General features: G+C 38.4%; 1 protein-coding gene across 2 annotated transcripts in view; it reads left to right on the top strand.

Annotated features, from left to right (window-relative positions):
* The window catches only part of gpr158a (G protein-coupled receptor 158a), a 61,389-nt gene extending 39,088 nt beyond the window's left edge, over positions 1-22,301 (top strand). The window contains exons 3-9 of one of the 2 annotated variants that reach the window (XM_042714114.1): positions 5,643-5,752; positions 9,962-10,200; positions 13,929-14,067; positions 16,951-17,056; positions 17,150-17,296; positions 17,447-17,530; positions 17,969-22,301. In XM_042714114.1, the coding sequence (XP_042570048.1) occupies positions 5,643-5,752; positions 9,962-10,200; positions 13,929-14,067; positions 16,951-17,056; positions 17,150-17,296; positions 17,447-17,530; positions 17,969-19,909 (2,766 nt within the window). In that variant the 3' untranslated portion in view covers positions 19,910-22,301. The remainder of the gene's footprint in view (positions 1-5,642; positions 5,753-9,961; positions 10,201-13,928; positions 14,068-16,950; positions 17,057-17,149; positions 17,297-17,446; positions 17,531-17,968) is intronic. The other variant, XM_042714115.1, reaches the window with a different exon arrangement.
* Positions 22,302-24,300: the final 1,999 nt, after the last annotated feature.

Genomic DNA, 24,300 nt, shown 5'->3' with positions numbered 1-24,300 from the left:
TATTTGCCTTATTAAATGAACTATTATTTATAAGCTTTTTTTTCTCCCTTTTGGCCAAAAAAGAAAAAAAATATCAAAATAATTATAACCAAAAAAAAAAAGATCTTCCAAAATTGAATGAAAATAAAAATTAAGTGCTTCTACTAGGGCCCGCTGTTACTAACAACTCCATTAAAACACAGTTAGGTTTCTTAAGTAATATCCTACACTACCAAGCAAAAAATCTTGGAGTCCATTTTTATCCTTTTTTTTTTCCAAATTTGACAAGCGTGTAAATGCAGTTTTAAAGAGTAGCTTTTTTCAATTCCGATCAAGTGAAACACTTTCTTTCTAGTAAAGACCTCAAAATTGTAATTCATGCACTAATTTCTAATTTCACTATATCTGCTCTATAAGTACAATTTGCCTTGCCTTGCCTCTTTTACTGCTTCATAAAATAGTACTGACAATGGATAAGGAGCTGCTTTGAATCAGTTCAACCATTTAGTTCACAAAATGATTCGCTGTGCTCGAAACACAGAGGACATCTGCTGGTGACACAAGTAAATGCAATGGAAAGACTTGAGATTAAAGCAGCTACAATGACACAATGCTTTGAAAATTTCTTCCCTATATTTTTATGAAAGATTTATTAAAAGGTCTTGTGGTTTTATATATTATATTGTCTATATAAACACTCATCTATGAACAACTGAAGGACTATAACTGAAGGATTCAAACTGACCATCCACACAGTCAAAGTCACTTTCTAAGGATGAAATGTGTGACTGAGAAACACAAGATGAGTTATTATTCTGTTTTCTTTTTTACTTCCAAAATGTCACATTGCACAGCATTAAATGAGTTACCAATGCCTTCTCATGTTGAATCTTAAATATAATCTGAAATATTTGATGATGTGTAACTTCACTATTCAGTAATATCATCATTTAAGATTTGTGTGGTAGCTGTAGAAGTGTGTTAAAGAGCTGTGGGGGTCTGTAGTGTCTGTCATCAGTTTTTCTCAACTTAATTATGATAGAAGAGTCCGTGCTGGAGCAATTCATCCACTCAGAATCATTTTTCCATAATCAATTCAATAATAGAGCTTCCTGAGAAGTGAGCAGACTGTTGTTATTAGATTACACACAGAGCGTCGCATCGTTGTTTGCACAAAGAGAGAGTGAGCGGAGGCCAGTACGCGGGGGACAGAGGGGGCTTCACAGCTGTAAGATTCTGCTTCAATTACAGTTCACCTTTAGTCTCTCTCTTTCTCTCTCTCTGTGGATGCAATGAAACTACAGTGATTTGCTGGAATTCTCTATTAGATAAGGATGATGGATGGATAGATCAATGAAAACGCACATCACAGACACATCATAGAGATTGATTGCATTTAGGTTTGAGGCTTGATGTAATGAGATGAGTGATGAGCAAAAAATAAAAAAGTTAATTTCTGGTTTGTACCTTCAGGTGTTCTCAGAAACAAACAAACAAACCAAAAAAAAAAAAAAAAACTTTTAATGGGATGTTAGCTGTTAATTGGTTTCTTGTGCAAATTAAACAATAAATAGGTTTAATGGGTTGTTCACACAGAACACATCTTTGCATCTAAAAACACAAGATGCAGCTCTCAGGAATGGTTTTTAAAAAGCACGGCACAGAACGCAAGGGTCTCGAGACATGCTTTTGAGATGTGATATCACCAGATATATTCATTGACAGAGATATTTCTCCCCAGCAGGGTTTAGAAATGAACTTTTCCATTAAGGGGCAGCTTTTTGCCCCCTGGAATCATGGGCGTCAGAACCATTGTATGTGGGTGGGACAAGAACCACCCACTTTTTAAGACCAATGATATTGAACCCATGGGGGGAGCACTCACTTTTACTGTCTCTAATTCAGTCCATATGTGTGTTCACTTTTCAGAGCACCCTCAGTCAAATCCATTCCACTTGAGGAATGCTCTAATAAATTAAACTCCATTCCGTGTTTTCACTACCCCACTACCATTCCACTTGGCTCATTCAGAGTCTGTATAAATTAAAATTCATTCTGTGTTTTCACTACTCGTGCCTACAGCACTCCCACGACACAGAATAGAATAGAATAGAATAGAATAGAATAGAATAGAATAGAATAGAATGAGCTTTTATTGCCAGGCATGTTTACACATACGAGGAATTTGTTGTTGTGACAGAAGTTTCCACAGTGTAACAGAATGACAGTGACAGAACAAAAAACACATATAAAAAAAAAGAAACAAGTAAATAAGGAATAAACATATACCAAATATACAAATTGACAATTGTATGTATAGACATATAACAATAGACAGATGTATGTACAGATGTCTTATGTGCAAATTGAAATGTAGACTACGTATGTGAGTTAGATAAGTATATAAGTGTATAAATAGTGTGTGTTCCACAATTATTGTCAGGTGTTCATGAGATGGATTGCCTGGGGGAAGAAACTGTTCTGTGCCTGGCCATTCTGGTGCTCAGAGCTTTGTAGCGTCAACCAGATGGTTACAGTTCAAAGAGTGAGTGTGGAGGATGTGAGGGGTCCAGAGTGATTTTGCCAGCCCTTTTGCTCACTCTGGATGAGTACAGTTCTTGGAGAGTGGGGAGGGTTGTACCAATGATTCACTCAGCATTCCGGACTATCCTCTGTAGACTTCTGAGGTCAGATTTGGTAGCTGAGCTGAACCAGACAGTTACTGAAGTGCAGAGGATGGATTCAATGATGGCAGAGTAGAACTGCAGCTCCTGTAGCAGGTTGAACTTACTCAGCTGGCGAAGGAAGTACAACCTCTGCTGGGCCTTTTTCACAGTGGAGTCAATGTGAGTGTCCCATTTCAGGTCCTGAGAGATAATGGTGCCCAGGAACCTGAATGACTCCACTGCAGTCGCAGTGCTGTCCATGATGGTGAGTGGGGGGAGAGCAGGGGGGTTTCTCCTGAAGTCCACGATCATCTTCACAGTTTTGAGCGTGCTGAGCTCCAGGTTGTTAAGACTGCACCAGACAGCCAGCTCTTTAATCTGCTGTCTGTAGGCACACTCGTCACTGTCCTGGATGAGGCCAATAAGTGTGGTGTCAACTGCAAACTTCAGGAGCTTGACAGAGGGGTCCTTAGATGTGCAGTCATTGGTGTAGAGGGAGAAGAGCAATGGGGAGAGAACACAACCCTGAGGAGCTCCAGTGCTGATTATACGGGTGTTGGATGTGAGTTGTCCCAGCCTCACTAGCTGCTGCCTATCTGTCAGGAAGCTGTTGATCCACTGACAGAAGGAGGTGGGCACAGAGAGCTGAGTTAGTTTTTGCAGGAGGAGGTATGGAATGATAGTGTTAAAGGCCGAGCTGAAGTCCACAAACAGGATCCTCACATAAGCCCCTGGTCTGTCTAGATGTTCCAGAACATAATGCAGTCCCATTTTGACTGCATCATCCACAGACCTGTTTGCTCTGTAGGCAAACCGAAGAGGATCCAGCAAGGATCCAGTAATGTCCTTCAGGTGGGCCAGCACCAGTTTTTCAAATGACTTCATGACCACAGACGTTAGAGCCACAGGCCTATAGTAATTTAGTCATGTAATTTTGGATTTTTTTGGGATGGGGATGGGGATAATGATGGAGCATTTGAAGCATGAAGGGACTTCATGCATAGCTCCAGTGATCTGTTAAAGATCTGTGTAAAGATGGGGGCAGCTGGTCAGCACAGGATTTCAGACAGGCTGGTATAACACAATCTGGGCCTTGTGCTTTTTTCCTTTTCTGCTTCCAGAAGACCTGGTGCACCTCATCTTCGATGATCTGAATTACTGGTTTGGGGGAGAGGGGGATTGCAGGAGGTGTGAATGGTGTGAATGGTTATGTGGAGAGGTGTTCAAGGCGGGTGTGGAGTGTTTTTTCAAACCTGCAGCAGAACTCATTCAGATCGTCTGCCAGTTGTTGATTCTTCACATTGCTGGGGGATGGTGTCTTGTAATTGGTGATCTCCTTCAGACCTTTCCACACTGATGATGAGTTGCTGGAAGTGAACTGAATCCTTAGTTTTTCAGAATAATTCCTCTTTGCCACTCTGATCTCCTTTTCCAGTGTGTATTTAGCCTGTTTATACAAGACCTTGTCCCCCTTCCTGTAAGCATCTTCTTTGGCCTGACGGAGCTGTCTGAGTTTTGCAGTGAACCACGGTTTGTCGTTGTTGTAGGTTAAATGAGTCCTGGTAGGAATGCACATATCTTCACAGAAACTGATATATAATGTTACAGTCTTTGTGAGCTCGTCCAGATTGGTGGCGTCAGCTTCAAAAACACTCCAATCAGTAAGGTCAAAACAAGATTTTAAATTCTGCTCTGCTTCATTAGTACATCTTTTTACAGTCCTTAATACAGGTTTAGCTGATTTCAGTTTCTGCCTGTACGTTGGTATAAGATGAACCAAACAGTGATCAGAGAGTCCTAAAGCTGCCCGTGGGACAGAGTGATATGCATTCTTTATTGTGGTGTAATGGTGATTCAATATATTACTGTCTCTGGTGGGACATGTGATGTGCTGTCTGTATTTTGGCAGTTCACGGGAGAGATTGGCTTTATTAAAGTCCCCGAGAATGATTAAAACAGAGTCTGGGTGTTGTTGTTCTGTGTCTGTGATTTGATCAGCAAGAAAGACAAAGCATCTTAGCATATCTGCTGCTTAGGTGGGTCTGGCTGTGTGTTCACATAGTGTTATTAAACAAGCTGGTACTTCTTTTTTTTTTTTTAGCGGGAGGACCCACCCACATTTTTCTTTTCTTTCTTTTTTTTCATCCCTGAGAATGATTTCCAGGGGCATTTTTCTTTTCTTTTTTTTTTTTTTTTTTTTTACATTTGTGAGGGCAATTGTTATCACTACCTTAATAATTGTATCTGTTGCCTTTAATGTCAAATACTTCAATTTAACCAGATATTTCAATCAGTCAAAATACTTTAAACTGTTGTCAATAACAATTGACTATTTAAAATTCTATCTAAATTATATATTTAAAAACATGAGCTAATAGGACTGCAAACATTAGGACAAAAATCGTTATTGTTGAATATTGCTCTTGATAGTTGGAATAATGATTATTAATCTTGATGAATAGAACACATATAAAAACTTTTTGGGAAAATGGCTCATCATTTATTCTGGCTCTGGTTTAACAGAAGTCTAGTCTATCACAAGTTATGCAAAAACTCCTGTTATAATCACTGAAGCTATTAAGTTAATCTTTTATTTATTGCATATCTGCACTTTGTCTGCACTTTATATACAGCTTTTATTAAATACATATATACAAGTCCTTTCTCAGCAAATATTGATATACTGTATAGTGATCTAGTTTCTTCTTTCCTAGCATATTAAATTGTGATTATTTAGTTACAGGATTCTTTTATGGTAACATGGTAGACTATATATTATCCTTTACTTAAAAGTATTTACTCACCATCATGTCAGTTTTTCTAGTAGTATTTCATTTATAAAATAAAAATTACTCTTTTTTTTATTATTATTTATCCTCAGTCAAGGTCAAAACAGAAGGGGACTCATAATCAACCATCATCTTATCTGAATAAACAGATATCTAGTTTTTTGAATAAATGCATATTCCATTTGAGCGCTTGCTTGTTGTCTTCCAGGTGGTGATTCTGTACTTCCAGCCGAGTGTTTTCCGTTGTATCCTGCTGCGATGGGTTCGTCTGCTCGGATTTGCCACAGTCTATGGAACGGTCACCCTCAAACTCTACAGGTACAATAATTATTACATTATAAAAGATGAGTCACTGTAACAACGTACAAACTTCATAATCACGGGAAGGAGGAGGCGGGAACCGACGGACACTCAAATAAAACTTTAATTACAAAATAAACACGAAACAGCGCGACAGCCCCTCACGGGCGACTGCCGCGCACAAACAAAACAAAACCAAACCACAAAATAAAATCCAGGACTGGTCCTCTCTCGTCCTTCACTGTCGTCGCTCCTCTTTTGTATCCTTCCGATCTCCTCCGTTGGACTCGAGACCGGTGAGTGGAGCTGGTGTTGCTCATTTACAAATCACCCCACCGGCCTCGCTCCGCTCCCACGGCTCTCGGCCCCACCCCACTCGTCACAGTCACTTTTCCAGATACCTGTAGAACTTACAGTGTTGTTATTTTGGTCACAGTCTTAGTAATAATTAATTATTTTGTTTGATAAAAATCTTAATCCTAATCTTAGGAATGGCTAGAATTAGATATTAAGAATGTCTTATGTGAGCAGAGAATGACACACTGCAATCTGTGATAGTTTGGAGATATAGATAAACTGCTCCAGACAAACACACACACACACACACACACACACACACACAAACACACACAAATGTACATGTGCACCTGTATACACAATAACACACCCACACATGCTGGATGACTTACAGACCACAATGTTATTAAATGTCACAACTTTCCTAATATGGCCAATGAGGTGGAACCTGCTGAGATCTTTGCCATTTCAGAATCAACCCTGAAAAAAACAATAGACTGGATGGGTGTCAGGTAGCAGATTGGATAGTGTTCATTTTCACTATCCAATCACTATCCAATCAGCAATTGTTCATTTTAAATTAGTTTCTGTTTGGAATAATAAAATATTCGGTAACACTTTCTATGAAGCCTGTATTTATAATACATTATTTGGTATTACAGTATTCTTAAGGCATTATAATGAATGCATAATGCATTATAAAACAAAAAAAAAATGTATATGTTGTATCATCTGATGAATATTCATAAGAACAGTTTTAATATATTATAATATTTACTTATTTGTGGTTATAGCTTTCTAGAGTATGATGATTTATAACACAATGAACATGTTGCATCCACTTCTACAATTGATTATATTTCTCATAGTTATAATGTGTTATAAGTCTCATTTCTTGCCATTCTTCTGATGCCACTTTACTTAAAGCGGTCAAACCACTTATAAGTAGTAGTAGAAATAATAATAATAATAATAATAATAATAATAATAATAATAATAAATTCTCTCAAACAGCCATAAGATCAGATATCAGACCAGATGAATGTGTAATATGACACATTTGCTTTTAACTATTTTTATTGTAATTTCAGTTTGATTATTTTGATGGTACCCTTTAGACAGCTGTTGATAACTCTCTAACTACATATCAACTAGCAGTCATTAGAGTATTAGTATGTCTGCTACTGTAAATATATGCTAACACTTTATTTTGATGGTCAACCAACAGATAAACTGACATAAGTGTCACTGCAAATATGTCAGCTTATTCTACCATACTAGATTCTACCATTCTTGAGCATACTAATACTCTAATGAGAGTTAGTTGGCATGTAGTTGCAAAGTTGCTTGTAGTCGAATTATAAAGATTAACATCAAAATAAAAATAAAACATAAAAAACATAAAACATTTCACATTTATCAGTTGGAGTATTAAGCTCACATCAATTAATTAACATTAACTCCACAAGAAACACTCAAATTTACACTCAACATCTAACCACTCACAAGCTGTAGTAAGATACTGTGTGGATCTTAAATAAACAATGTCAAGATATGATACAGTCCATCATGCTGTAAATTAAGTAGATTTAATATGGTGTTCATTATGTGTTATAAATAATCATACTCTTAAACTTATAACCACAAATGCGTAAGTATTCTAGGTGCCTATGTTTAAAAAAGCATAGGCACCTAGAAGCATTGTTCTTTTGAATTTAGTCATGAAATAGGCCTACATACACACATTGTAAACATGATTCACTACATTGTTAAGCTACACGCCAAAATGCCTGCTTAAAATCATTATGTCAAAACAAATAACAGGAGGTACTTAGACCAAAATGTATGACATTTTATTGAATGGTTTGGACAACAAAATCTGGTCTCCAGAAGAATAGGATGAAGGAGAATATTGCACAGAGTGTGCACAGAAGAAAATGTGGACTTGATATATGCTGGAAATGCAAAAAGGCTTAATGGCATTCGTAATTAAGGCAACAGAAATGAATGAATTCTCTTCAGATCTGGACAGAAATGGGATGATACTTCGTTACTTAGATCATTTTTCCTCTATGGCATGACTTTTTATTTTGGGGGGGAAAAATATGTTACCCCCCATTTTTTGGGAGCTTGGGGGTCCCTGATAATATATCCATCATAAAATGTGCCCCCCCCCCCACCCCTGAACAAAATATTGGTTCGTTGCCTCAGGGCAACAATGTGCTACGAGGGTACTAAAACAGCAAGGTTTTCTATATAAGTGGAATAAGGAAAACATGTAATATATTCATTAGAACATGTTTTATTTTGACAAACATCAATAACAAATGGTTCCAACCAATAAAAAAAACAATGAACAATCAAATAAACAAACTACTACTAATTACAACACCAAATGTTTCTGACATTTCATATAAACATATTGTAACACTTATATATTAACCAACATCCGAATGACTATGTGTGTATGTGTGTGTGAATGTGTGTTTGTGTGGTTTCTCTGTGTCATTGTCAAGAGACAGGCATTCTCCTAAAAAAGACAGCAGGAAGCATGTTTGTCATATACCCTTCATCATACAATGACATGCATGCAAACAAACACACACACATGTACGCACACACAGACATGATACTTTGCTGACTGACCCCTAACTGACCCCTGACCTCCAAACTGTCTCTCAAACCTGATTCAGGGATCCAGTCTTCATGACTCTCCTCAACCTCACTGTCCCCATTTTCACTCTCCTTAAGCTCACTGTCAGAAGGAATGACCCTAACTGCTCGATCATGTTCCTTCCGCCCGTAAAATTGTCTTGTGTCCATTTCCTGTAAGTATCAGTAGATAGTAAAAACATTGATCATGAAAAATGCATATCTTAATGCTGACTGTTCAATGTAATTTGTACACATTATTTGTACTGTTAATAAAGAAGAGAGATAAAGTTTGCCAGAAATCACTACTCATTTAGCCAGATTATGAGATGATAGGCACCATCATCTTTGTGGCAACATAATAATAATAATAATAATAATAATAATAATAATAATAATAATAATAATAATAATAATAATAATAATAACATAAATTGCACATATATGATGCATTCACAGAGCTTCCCAGGAGGACTTGAATGCACCATGTGGTCCTAATTTTGCATCCGATCACATCTCCCCAATTTAGCATACTGCCCGAAAAAAAGTGGTCAACTGCACAGTGTTGCCCTGAGGCAACAAACAAAAAAACACAGTTTTAGCATATAAATAAAATCAAAATGTGTCTTTAAACAATCAAACATACTTCTTTACATACTGATGCACATACATATATTTTTTTATATAAAGTTATTTAATTTTAAACATGTTAAAAAGTGAAATTGAACTTACCAATTGGTGGCACTGTGTCCCATGCGACTTTGCTTCCGGAAAGGACTGCCCCACCCCCAGACAAAAGGCTACAACCACTTTAGTCCCTCATTTGATTGAACAGACATGTCAGGTGATATTATACACTTTTTTTTATTAAAAAAAATTAAAGGGGCAGTTTTATTACCAAAAACTCATTAAATTGCATTAGATCAAAACCAACCAATATAACATTAACACGTTACTTAGATCATTTTTTTTTTTTTTTTTTTTTTTTTACTAGACACTCATTAAAGGGGAGTAGATGACACTTTACCAATGTGACATAAAGACAAATGGTGATAATGAAGAGACTCTGTAATTATTTAAGAATGTAATTATTAGTATGTCTAATGATATCAAAATGGACCTTTACTTTCTTAATGGACATTCATGTGCAATTCATCAGTTTTTTAATAATTTTCACAAAAAAAAATAAAAAATAAATTAATCCTTTTTTTCTGATCCAACCCACATCAGTACAAATATGGAAGTGATGATTCAATGGTTGTTGTCACTGTTTTCCAGGGTTCTCAAAGTGTTCCTGTCACGTACAGCCCAACGGATTCCCTACATGACCAGCTGGAGAGTGTTGCGTCTACTGTGTGTCATCCTGCTGATTGTGTTATGGTTTGCAGTAGCCTGGACCGCCGCTGTTTGTCAGAATCCAAACAGACATCTTGCTCTCATCAATGTGGGCCTCACCACTGATCGGCTACAGTTCAGCATGTGTCTGCTGGACCGCTGGGACTACATGATTGCTGTGGGTGAGTGAACCTGTTACCTAGGAGCTTTTTGTACGAGTTTTTGGCATTTTAATGATCAAACTGTCTGGATGAAATGCTTCCAAATATGGACACTTATTTAATGAAACAAAGTACAGAGAATCTCATCAAGGCACTGTTTAAAAGAATAATTGACACAAAAATTTAACTTATGGGTCATTCATTTATTCTTACCTGTCATTCTAAACCCATATGACTTTATTTCCTCAATGGAACACAAAAAGCAGTACTTAGCAAAATGTTCCTACTGCTCTTTTCCATATAATGAAGGTGTATGCATATTAGGGCTGTCAAGCCTCAAAAATAGCAAGAAGGCATCATAAATGTAGTCCAAACAACTAATGCGATATATTCCAATTTTTCTTTTTTCTTTCTTTCTTTTTACTTTTTCACTTTTTCTATGAATGACTTCTTAAAAATTAAACACCCCTTGTAAAAAAGAAGTCCGCTTAAGTGTATTGAATGTGCACTTGCAGTGTACCTCAAATCTTAAATGTACATTTAAAAAAAAAAGTGCTTGCAGATCATATGTATTATGAAATAAAAAAAACAATAAAGTGTATTTAAAGAGGGTACACTTTTATTGTACTTTGAAGAAGTGTGTTATTCAATATTACATTTAAAGTTAATATATTTAAATACACAAAATTACAACTTGATTACAAATGATTAATTACAGATATATTTAAATACATGACATACATCCACACCTGTATTTAAGTGTTCGAGTAATCGATTAACACATTTTCTTCTGTAGTTAATAGTGATTAATTGCAGGACAGTTTTTTGAAAACCACTGCATTTCAGAAACATGTTGTTAAATGTGACTCATGTATAACAAATACTTACATACATGCCCAGTTTTAAGGCAGTGTAAATCTCCTTTTTGGTAACTCAGTGACTTAACTGACAACATAACTACAACACTGGATGCTCGTATTTTCATTTGCAATTTAACATGAAATTATACAGCGCGTGCCACTGCATTTGTACTGTGCTACATACACAGTATAACGGCTGACAGGACAGGGAAATTAGTTTTTACTTACATATGGCCTGAAAACATCTCATCTGGCCACAGTTCACTGTTATTTTACTAAAGCTCTCTCATCTAGCACCTGGCGCTGAGGTGAAGTTGGAATGCACATCTGAAAAGATTCCCATTCAATGTGGACATAAAGACATTCTCAATCTAACTAAACTAAATTTTTGTCAAGAAAAAAAAAGAGACAGAAGCAGCATTTTTGAGTGGGGTGGCCAACCCTAGCTGTGTTAATTGTGTTAAATATTTTTAATATAAAGAATACTATATTATGCAATAATAGTAATACTATAAGTATTCTAAAGTGTACAGCAATCTGTCATTTGCAAAATCTGTAATAAGCTTTTTTATGATTTTTTTATGAACTGTGCTCAAATAAATAACATATCCATAACAAGGTACAATTTACAGACCGAGAACTGATCAGAGAAAAAAAAAACAACAACATATTTTTGAAGGAGAGAAGTGAGGATGCTTGATGAATTTCTTGAGGAAGAGCATTCCACAACCTAGGAACCACAACATTGAATGACTTGGCTCCCATAGTCACCAGACTTAACTTAGGGTGACTAACAATCCCACACCAGACGATCTGTAAGGAGTGAACAGGAGCATAAGGCTGAAGTAAGTCAGATAAATATGTAGGACCAAGGTTATGGAGAGCTTTGTAAGTGAGAATTAGTACCTTAAAGTTTATACAGAAGGAAACAGGAAGCCAATGAAGGTTATTGAGGATTGGAGTAATGTGCTCATTCTTGTGTGAGTGATCAAGTGGGTTGCAAAGTTTTGAACATATTGTAATCATTTGAAATTTTTAGCTGAAAGGCCATAAAGAAGTGAGTTAAACTAATCTAGTTGAGATGTAGAGAGAGGATTGAATATGAAATATATTACGTAGGTGGAAAAAACCTGTCTTTACCAGTTTACTAATTTGATCATTTAATATATGTGTGAGAACACCAAGGTTTTAAACTGTTGTGGAGGGCATTATCAGATCACCATCCAAATTTATCAGTTGACTGGATAGTTTGGATACAACAGCTTTAGAGCTAATCAGTATTGTCTACATTTTAACAAAGTTAAATTTAAAGTAATTTGGTCTAAGTTTGAGTTCCATGATGCAAGTTGTTAATGTAGGTGGAGGAAACACTGAAGTTGATGGTGTGCTAAAATAAATCTGAATGCCAGTTTAACAGCATAACAGTTGAAGTTAAAACCTTAGGATTATTTGTCCAATTGGTAACATAAATAGTGAAAAGAAGAGGACCCAAGACAGAACCTTGCGGTATACCAGAACTGATGGATTTGGTGGATGATTTGTGCTTCTGGTATAAAACAAATTGTTGCCTTCCTGTCAGTTTGGAGGAAAACCAGTGAAAGGCTGTGCCAGAAATTCCAGTTGCTGAAAGATATGACGGGAGTATCTTGGGACAAACAGTGTCAAAAGCTGAGCTGAGGTCTAACAGAAGGAGAGTGCTAAGAGTGACACAATCAGAAGCTAGAAGGAGAACATTAAGAACCTTAAGCAGGGCTGTTTCAGTTATGTGTAGTCAGACTGGAAGGGCTCATATAGGTTGTGTGCTGTTAAATAGGCCTGTAACTGGGAAGCAACAACTTTTTCTAATATCTTAGAGAGAAAAGAGAGGTTTGAAATGGGCATGTAGCTACTTAGCGATAAACCGGGGTAACTGCAGCAATCTTAAGCTTAGATGGTAAAGTTCCAGATGACACTGATGTATTAATGAAATGAGTGATGGGTAGTGACAAAGCAGTCAAGCAATTCTTCGGTAAAGGTAGGTGATAAAAAAAAAAAAAACATACTACCTTACTAAATTTTTATTATTATCTTATTTGTATGGGGGGGGATATTTAAAATAGAAGGCCAAATTCAAAAGCATTGCAATATGGGATACAATATTCTGTACAGTGTTCTCTATTGTGTATACTACTAATTTTGACAGGTGTCATATGTCAGTCAGATGATTCATACACAAAAAATAAAAATAAATTACACTCTGCACAGTGCAAATACTATTTACTGCATACATTGTAAGAGTAGAGTATGCTAATCAAAATATAAACAGGGGTAGACCATTACAGGTCATGATGTTGGTAATACAAGCCAAGGAAGTGATAAATCAAGGCTGCTTTGGCACTAATTGCAGACACATAGCGAATCTCACAGGAAGCATCAGTTGGGCTGTGACGAATCGAATTCAGCACAAATGTTTATGCCGATGTCGTATCCTCAAGCATCGCAGATTGGAATGTGCCCAATCTAACAACTGGACCAGTAAGACTCACATCGATGATGACAGATTTTCACTGGGGAACACATGTTTATTGATGTCAGGCCAGCTGACTGGCTAATATTGTGTAGGATGTGCCAATAGGGGATGGGGAACTATAAATCTTTGGACTACCTTCCACAGCTTCATTTGCAATTGTCTGTCAAGCAGTGTCCAGAGAATATAAGCAATCTAGATGGCTTTTATTACATTTATTGAATGTCTTTTTCTCTATCATTCTAGTATTTTCAATCTAGCGCTATATTGGTTTGTAACAGAAAGGTTTTGACAGCCACATCATTCTCTGGTCAATCTGTGTACTGGTAGGTCCCAGGTACTAGTCAGTTTAGTGTTAACTCTATACTACCTCTCTCAAACAGCTGAGTTCCTGTTCCTCCTGTGGGGTGTGTATCTGTGTTATGCAGTGAGGACCGTCCCCTCAGCGTTTCATGAGCCACGCTATATGGCCATCGCATTGCACAATGAGCTCATCCTCTCTGCCATTTTCCACATTTTAAGGTGAGTGAATGCCACCAAGGACTTCCTCATTGTTCTCTAAGAAGTGGTGTGAGTTTTTCTCACCCATCCTACATGCAAGTATTCTCTACTAAAGAACATTTATTTACCATTTAGTATTACTGTTAGATGTTACAGCAATTTTGGAATAAAATACTTTTATGAATTATACAAGACACAATTGTTTATGTTTACTGTAATGAAACAGACTTACTTTTAAAATTGACTTTTTATATAGTTGGACAAACTTCTGTCTTAAGCCCCATCCAAATCTGGTTTCAATTGCATAGAGATATAAATAACTTACACGTAATTACAATGATTGGGGACTGAGGCGTTCAAGTTCAGGATGATACAAAAGCACCATAAAAGTAGTCTGTATGGCTTGTGCTCTATATTCCAAGCCATATGATTTATGTGAAGAACTGATTTAAATATAAGCTGCTATTCTTTGAAAATCTCCATTTCCAATGGGATGTTAACCACTATGACGGGATCACTGAGTCTTAAGAACCGTCAACCTGTTTCATTAATGGAAAATCCTCCAAAGAATCATTCAAATAATTCAGAGGTTAGGATTTCTTCAAGCTTTGATGAAATTGTATTCATTAATTTGCTTTGAGATACTTTAATAATCAGAACGAATTTGGATACTTGGCAAAATATAGTCTCTCTTCATCTCTTGCATTATTGCACTTAAATGATACAGTTAGCTCACTGGTTTGAAAGGTTTCATCTCATTTATTCTTATCACTTTTGCCTTTTCAGGCACACTTTTGATAGAAACCAATGACATGACATCATTTGAATATCAATTTAGTTTAGAATTGATATTTTTGATTAAACTATCAGCTCTAAGCTATCCCACGCCCCCACCCCTTTTAATTCTTATGTTAATTTTGAATGCAATTTTTTGAGGAAGCTCAGCTTCCCTTGACCGATGGACTGACACTGCCTTCTAAAGAGTAGTTTTAGAGTTGTGGAGCGTATGAATATCTTCAGCAGTAATGAGGCACTCATTCAAACAGGGACTTGAACTCTTACACAAGATAAAGGCAGTTGACTTCAAAGGCAGGGCATGTGATTTTTGGAAGGCCTGCATCGCTTGCTGCTCTTTACCTCTGTTTCTACAGTAATTAATCACAGTACAGAGCCATGGGATAGTGTTACTTAACTATCTGTATTTTGGTGTAATAGCACCCATGTTCTTTCATCATAAAAAGTAATTAGTGCATTGTGGGATTGTTTTCAGCATACACAGGTCCTTTCTAGATTACCTCAGGGATCTCAGAAGGGGATGTAACAACAATATGAGGAAACTTTATTTTCTGCATATGAATGAACATGTCCATGCTATTCGATGTAGCAGTGCATCTGTCATCTCAGAGGGACCATCAATTTCCAACCAGATTAAAAGAGCTGGAAGCAACAAAGCTGCAAACCTCACTGCAAACATGGTGAAGGTGAAGACAGTCTTCCAGCATGTCAGCACGGATAAACCTGAAGAAAAAAAATATGACCAACCACAGATAAACAGAGTATAAATTTAAAAATAAACCTTCTATATTGGAGCTGTGCACATGCTCTTACATCATTGTGACTGCAGGTTCAAAAATGGCTTGTGTCAATTGCAAATGCCGTTCTACTTTCACAGATTGAGGCAACAATGTGGGTGCATCTCAAACTGCTCCCTTGCTCCAGAGTTTTCAGGAATCAGTATATTGTGTACAAATCCAGGCACTTGAAAGGACCCTGGTTCACTACACATTGGAACAGTGATTACTCAATGTCTGACGATATGACTAAATACAACATTGTAGATATACTGGCAGGACCAGTATCTTTTGATATATTTTTATGCTCTTTAAACACATTGTTCTGTTACATATCCTTATAACATTCATATGAATATTGATTATAAATGTTATCTACCAGATGTGTGTTTAGCAGGCAGATAAATAAATGGTTTGTCTTTTCAAATCATCTATTGTGTGTCATTACAGTGTATTTGTTGAGTTGACTCATTCATTTTGTTCCGCACCTCAGAAATGTGACATAATTTCCGATAACAGAGAATAGTGAGCATCAAAGCTCCCTGCTTTTTTGGTGCATTGTGGGATTTTTCAGGAAACTAATGTTCCAGTGCCCTGAAAGGATTTTGCAATTGACAACACCATGACCAGATTTTGCAGATTCTTTGCATGATGACGGCGCCTCCAAGTGGGCATGGGATGATGACGCAGAAGGACACTCAAAGAAACACCCTTCAAACCTTTGAAGCTCTCACTCCGAAGGGTAAACCCTTTGAAGGGATTAAGGCGTAGGGATGAGCCCTTTCGAATGGAACGCAGGGTGAGACAGACCTTAAAATGGCTGACTCCCTGATCTGTGCCCTGACTAGTAAAAAGGGTGCTGACTGAGACTGTCTGTATTCTTTATGAATAACACTGCCCCACAATGCAATCGCGACTTACTCATATGAAAAATGTTCATTCAAAGATGGCAGGCAGCCATAAATGCAGTTTTGTTCAGCAGTGTAAAAACGCTGATACGAAACACATCCATCTCACTAAAATGTTAGTTCAATCAAGAGAATCAAAGGATATATAGTATTGAAGTGTTAGCTTAGCAACATGGCAATGTCAGAGTTAACTTTTGAATGGGGTTTTACTTGTGCAGTTCAGGTGTGCCTCAGGAGTGCTCTTCATGTGGCCTGAGTTTTAAGTCACTCACTTAGTAGGTTTCATTTAGTAAAAATCCTGTTTTTGTAGGTACAGTAGGTGAACTTGTAAACATGCGTTTTTTGTTGTTGTTTTTCCAGGCTACCGCCAAAAACAAAATAAAAGCTGTAGATGCTTATTAATTTTTCTGTAAATCCACCCACAGGTTCACTCTTGCCCCTGAACTGCACCCAGACTGGATGCTGATGCTATTCTTTGCTCATACACACTTGACAGTGACTGTCACTTTGGGGTTACTGCTTGTGCCAAAGGTAATCCCAGCAATCATCTTTCATCCTCTGAATCATTTGTTAGCTAAAATCAAATTTTTCAGAATCTCTTAAGCACTCATGTCTTTCCCATAGTTCTTGTTTGCGGGTACTCATCTAAGGGATGACATTGCTACAGAGGCCTATGAAGATGAATTGGACATGGGGCGGTCAGGGTCATACCTGAATAGCAGCATAACATCAGCCTGGAGTGAGCACAGTCTGGACCCAGAGGATATTCGGGTAGGTGCCTTGCTTTGTTTCAGGCTTCCTTTTCCCCCTGACTCTCTCCTGTCTTAGCGAATAACTGAAATTTCATAATCTGCAAAAATCTCTTGACCCCTTGTCCCATAACTGACAAACATACTGAGCCATGGCAGTTTTTTATTGCAGACACCAGAGGAAATGGGCCAGCTATGTTCTATTAATGGCTGTGGCGTAAGGTCTTGCGACAGTCTTTGGGAAAAACGTACCAACGTGAGCAGAGGTTTTTGTTTGTTTGTTAGAGCTGAAGAAGTCTCTCACTGAAGACCCAAATTTTGTTCATAGGAAGGGCATTTTGTTAATGGGATAAAGTTCTGCTCTTGGTATAATTTTCGTTAATAACTTCAAGACACAGCTGAACAAAAATCTTTGAAATTCTTCAGAGGCTATTTCAGACCTAAAAATAAATCATAAAATGTTCATATTTGACACCGTCCCAGACTGTCCTGTCTCTAATTAGTGTAAAACAGCATGTTGGTTTGGTCTAACGTCTTCAAGGCACTGTCTTTAGTTGAATATAATGACTAGTTCTGCATGTTTTATGTGCAAAAGAGTGTCTGCTTCACTGTAACTAGGGTCATTTCATTTTTACGCTTCTACATCTAGACATATGTTGTGAGTTAATGACCCATTTTGTCTTCAAATCCACAGGAAGAGCTGAAGAAGCTCTATTCACAGCTGGAGATTTATAAGAGGAAAAAGATGCTGGCCAACAATCCTCACCTGCAGAAAAAGCGCAGCTCCAAAAAGGGCTTAGGTCGCTCCCTCATGCGCCGCATCACTGAGATTCCAGAGACAATGGGCCGCCAATGTAGCCGTGAAGACAAGGACCTGGGTGAACATGGGAGTAACCGCAACAGCATCTGTGTCCTGAGAAAGAACCCTTTTGAGCCCACACACTCTGTTAAGCCTGCCAAAGATGAATCTTTGAAGAGCAAAGTTTTCTCCCTTAAAAAGTCCCATAGCAGTTATGACCATGTTCGGGACCACAGTGAGGATTCCAGCAGTTCAGTAACTGACAAGATGGAAGTCGCAAACACAGAAGGCTCCCTTCTTGAAACCTTAATGGGCAAGAAGCTGGTCAAAAAGTCCTGCGAGAAGATTGATGCAGCCAGTGAGGCAACAGAGTCAGTTCCCTTGGTGTGTAAGTCAGCCAGCGCTCACAACCTGACAGCTGATAAGAAACCTATTCACCCTAGGACATCCATGCTGCAGAAATCTCTAAGCGTTATCGCCAGTGCCAAAGAGAAAACACTCGGTCTAACAGGAAAGGCCCAAGCAGTGGAGGATCCAACAAAGAAAGCTAATCAAAAGAACAAGGATGGCAAGACCTCAGCTGAAGCTGAAGAAAAAGAGGGTTATCCAAAGATGATTGTCAGTCAGTCAGTGGAGTACAAGCAGACAGCTGCCAAAACAGGTATAATGAAGCCACAGATGAGCGGAAGCCAGCCCTCCATTTGCTCAGAAACAGCCAAGGGTAAAGACCTGTATGACCTCTCAGAGGTGTGCCCTTGGGAAGTGGAGGACTTGCCAACCCCCTCCGAAAACAAGGTCCAGAAACATGTGTCTATTGCCCCCGAGCAGACCACCACAGTCCATGGAAGTAGCAACAAGGCAACAAAGTCGCAACAGAAAAAGCAGAAAGGCACAGAGCAGTCACCCTCTGTGGCCAGACATCCAATCCAGAAAGTTGCTGACAGAACAGACATATGTCCATGGGAGGAAGGAAATGAGGACCATAGTCAGGCAATGGGGCAAAATCCTCACTCCAGTAGTAAGCCTGCCATGTCCCAACCCCAGGCATCCCGAGAGGTTGCAACGGTTTTAAAAGCTGAGGTCTGTCCATGGGACTTTGTGGAAGTGGTGGGCAAGCCAAAGGACTCGGATTGCTCCCCTGATCAGACCAGACCAAGAAAGGACACCACACCAACTGAGATCAAAGGGAAAATAAGCTCCTTGCCTACTGAAGTCAAGGGCAAGGGTACAACACCTACAGAGGGCAAAGCAAAGGGTGTTCTCTCCGAGCCTAATAAATCCATGGGCAGCTCACTGCAGCCACCCTCTAAAGCAGAAGTGTGTCCATGGGACATTGAGACTGTGTTAGGTCCCATCTCTGAAAAAAACCCTTGTTCTTCTCAGGTTTCTAAAACAAAGGAGACCCATGCTAAAAATAAGGGAACTTCTCCTATTAGAACATCAGAGATGGAAAGAGAGAACACAAAGGGTCCTGATGATGACAAAATTCAATCAAACAAAAAAGACAAGTTGACCTCTGGCAAAACGAAAGAAAGACCCGCCATCCAGTCTAAACTGGCTGAGGTTTGTCCATGGGATGTTGATAGTAGTCAGGAAATTGTCTTAATGGAAAAACAAAAAAGCCCAAATGTTGCATTACCAAAAAGCAAGCAAGCAGAGGTATGCCCTTGGGATTTTGAAGATGCAGCAACTAGTAAAGAAGTCAACCGGAGCATCAGTTCATCCACTGGCAAACAGAAAAGTTCAAATTCCAAAGGCAGAGTTACTAGTGATGTTAAAATGTCAGATGTCTGCCCATGGGACTTTGATGACCAAGGAACAACAAAAAAGGCATGACAATTTATTGAACCATTAGTTAGTCCTCATTATATGTGCTTTTTCTTTCATAAATACACCATGGAATAAAATCTTATTTATGGTGATTTGGAGAAAAAAAAAATCAACATGTCGCACAAGCTGCCTTTCTCTTCAACCTTTTGTTTTCCTTTTGTGTTTTTTGGAATAAAAAAAAAAAAAATGTGACAACTCACCAGGCATTCCAGATTTTAAAGTATTGGTTGAACCTTTAAATAGAAACGGTAGTTTACAATTATGCAACTCTTTATGTGCAATGTAAACAAGATGCCTATACGCACTACGTGTATCCTCATTAACATTTAAACTCTCATAATAGTTGCATCTGTAGCCTCCTTGACTGTGGCTTCCACAAAAGATTGTACAAATACCTGTTACATAGGAAAGTGTGGACAATGCATGTGTCAAGTGTCATGGAGAAAGCCTGATCCATTTCCTTGTTTTATTTTGTTTCATACATTACTGTCTGGTTTGAGTAAAAATGATTATTTGCCAAAGATAGAGGTAAAATCCAATAAATCTAAGCTATCAAACCTCAACAGCAAAATAGAGAAACTACATTTGTACAGTGAGCCGAATTCATGCGGCTGCTAGAAAATTAGCCTGTAGCACTTTAATAAAGAACATATTTAGAAAGACAGACGTAAACTGGACATAGTTCTATTCATATTTCCCCTTGTTTGTTTTTTTGGCCTTGTTGTTTTATGCTGTTCTGCAGTGAGATCATTTGTAAACATCTGCAACATTTTTTAGTTTTCTTGACTAGAAAAAAAATAAAAAATAAATACTAGAAAAAAAAACCTAACATTTCCAATGCTTCCAAATTTGCTGATATATTATCCTGAATGTGCCTATTTAAATAGTCCTGTACCAGTCTTACATTGTATTGGGAGATGTGAAACCTTTGTCATAGCCCATGTTACAAATACTTACTGAAACACTTGATGAAAATCAGCATCTTATTTTTGAAAAGAAATGGTTTAGTTTATATATTAGTAATGTTGCAAAATTGTAAATGCTTTTCAAATGGGGTACACTATGAAAAAAAAAAAAGGTCCACTACTCAATTCATGGGACCATAGATATTGTTTCTCTCAGCGTAGTGCACAATCATTAAGGTTTCTGCCTCTAATGTCTTTCCTTTTTGTCTTTTAAAATTAGAACACTCATGACAATGTATGAAATATCAAATTTCAGTCTATCCTATATCAAATTCTAACCCAAGCCTCAATTTCTTTAACATGTATCTCGTATACATTTTATGATGATTAGTTTACAAATAGAAATCTTGCTCTTACCATATAGTTTTTTTGTTTTTTGTTTTTTGTTTTTTGGAAAATGCAATGATTTCTTAGAAGAACATAATAAAACATCCCCAGTGACCAATGAAGTGAATTCAACAATGTATCTAATTTACTGTTGGAATGTTAACATATCTTGTTTGCCTTCTCAGCACAAGGTCATTTGTAATGATGTCAAAGTAAAGGTGTAACTACACATAAGGCATGAACTATTGTACAGGATGATGCCTATTAATGAAATGTTCACATAAATGTCGACATATTGCAATTGCAAATTATTTTGACCCAATTCTACAGTAACTGAATGGTTTTAAATGTGTTGACAGATTCTTGTGTACAGAATACAGAATAAATGGTTATACCATGTATATATATTATAGCTACCAAAGAGGTTTTAAAAAAAAAAAAAAAACTAAATACATAATTCTTGACATTCTGTAAAAATCAAATGGTGCCACACTCCCATTTCTCCACAGTGGATTAAATTTACCAATGACTTCTGGATCACAATTTAACTTATAAAACTCATATCATATTATAAAACATATCTTCCCATGCTTATATTTGGGTCATTCCTGTTCTGCAGTAATTTCTTATACGTTCTTTCATAAATATGTTCTGGTCAGGCTTGACATGATTAATTATCACTAAACTTTAAGTAAAAATAGCTTGATTATTTGCTCAGTGGAATTTAAATGAAAAGAACAGAAATCATTTTAAAATGCAGATATTATACTACCAAATTCAAACAGCAAAGAATGTTTCAAAGTGAGATAAACCAACTAATACCACAAAACATCACAGATGATTCATCAGGTCTATTGCTAATACTCACTGGCAATGATGACCTGGCTTTATTGACGTTGAATTTGGCTATACCTATACCAACTACAAACAATATAATAAATGCAACTTTGTTTGAAATTTTTGGATTTGAGGACTTAGAAAAAGCACCTGGAATGTTTTTCTATAAAAACTCCTTGAAGAGTGTTTTTTACCAAATTTAAAGGGATAGTTCCCCCCAAAAATGAAAATTCTATCATTAATTACTCACCCTCATGTCGTTCCAAACCCGTAAAACCTTTGTTCCCTTTCAAGGGAACTTCGAACTGCGTCCTCTAGGGGTCGCTATGGGGAACACCTCGTCGTGACCCGTGTCTGAAGCATACAAATGAAAAAACACCAACGAGTTGGCCGGCGACAGCCTCTGACGTCACTACCGGTGCAACTATAAAACAGGCACCGGGAAAACACGTCATTCACTTCTTCGTCTTCACTGACTGTTTTGTTTGAAGCGTGCATCTGAAAGAACCGGTAAGAGCGCTCTTTCTCTGTCTATCATGGCGACTACTAGCAAGCGTTTAGACAATGTATGCATCCGTGTCAGCATTATTTGACACCTGATGACAAACACGATCTTTACGTGATTTGTTTGGGTAAAGAGCACGCACGCGATGTCTTTGAGGAGGCAATCTGCGTGCATTGCGAGCATTTTTTCAAGGAAAAAGCTCCGCTCTCGTTCGCCCCTTCTTTCTGAAGAAAAAAAAAAAAGGCAGCCATCTGCTGCTTCCCCGCGGTTGCTGAGGCAGGAATCTTGCTTAAATCTTGCAAGGCATACGCAGCAGCAGGTCAGGCTGTGGCTTTATTACAAAATAAATGCTTCAAGCATATCAGACTGATCTGCTAAGAGACCTGGATAGAGGCGAAGACCTTTTTCCTGATCAGGTAGCCGAGCTGCGCCGCACCACAGGCCTCTCTCCGGGCTACCAAGCAGGCCGCCTCTGCCAAGCGCAGGACTATGGCGGCCATGGTGGTGGCGGAGAGACATCTGTGGATGAACCTGGCAGACATCGGGAAGAAAGAAAAGGCTTTCTTCTCGATGCTCAGGTTTTGCCTTTTGAACTTTTCGGTATTTCCGTTGAGACGGTGATCGAGAAGTTCGGGGAGACGAAGGCGCACTCTGCTGCTTTCAGATCCTTCGTTCCACGAAGGTCCAGGTCTGAGCCCGAACAACATAGGGGTCCTGGCCTGTCTCGATCTGAGGATCAAAGACGGGCACAGAAGGCTAGTGTCGCGACTCACGCTCCTCCCCCACCTGCGGGCAGGGTTAAGAGGAATTGTGGGTCACAAGGGTGTAAGCAGAACCTAAGGGATGTGATCCAGACGAGGCAGCGTTCTCGTCTGAGTCAGAGTGATACTGAGGTATCTACTCGTTCCCTTTAGGGATTTTTAACTTCTGCTTTTATCCTCCCCTTCCTAATTCCCCTGTAACCACCAGCTCTCCACCTGATCGAGGTTAGGTGGAAACCTCTAACGCATAACAGTCTCCTATGCTGGACCTATAATGTTTTTTGGCTGGTTCTATGTTCATAGCAACCACCTTACTGATGGTCCGGACTAAAAGGAGGCGCCCCTTGAGCGGGGCTCCAGCGCAGGAGGGTGGGAGTATAAAAATAACCCTTTCTGTATATACTTATGTGTAAATTGCTGGTGGTTATGTGTCTACTAATAAACTCTGTGAGTTTCCTTTGCAGTGCTCCGTTACGGTGTTTACTAAACACTCGTCAGCACCAGCCATCCGGCTTCATGTTCCGGTATTAGGCGGCTGAGATCACAGGTTTCTGCGGGAGCCTCCTTGATCATCAGGCCTGGCACAGCACTGCAGGGAATTTCATGGATGTCCGGGCCAGGTCACCCTGAGGGGTCTCCTGGCCGCTTAGTGCTGTCGCATCCAGCGGGAAGTGAAGGTGGCAGTTACAGAAGTCTTCTTGTATATGCTGCCTCAGGTGATGCTCCCCTCGCTAGAGGTTTATAAAATTTGAGCCTGCCTCTCCCATGCGGTTCAGCGCCTCTGCGATGCTTAGGAACCTTTAGGTACACACGCTAAGCTCTGTGTACTTTCTGAAAACCACATGGTGGTCAGTGTGCACGTGAACACTTTGCGCACTTTCTAAAAATCCACGTATTGGTAAGTGTGCACGCAAGACTCTGCGCACTTTCTGAAATCCTGTATGGTAAGGGTTACGGGCTCCGCCTCGTTCCCTTTCTTGAGATGATTAGACCTTGGTTCCT

The sequence above is a fragment of the Cyprinus carpio genome, chromosome A24 (genome assembly GCF_018340385.1).
Source record: "Cyprinus carpio isolate SPL01 chromosome A24, ASM1834038v1, whole genome shotgun sequence".
Classification (NCBI taxonomy): Eukaryota; Metazoa; Chordata; class Actinopteri; order Cypriniformes; family Cyprinidae; genus Cyprinus; species Cyprinus carpio.
Note: the sequence above shows the minus strand (reverse complement) of the source record. Positions and strands in the feature narration are given on the sequence as shown.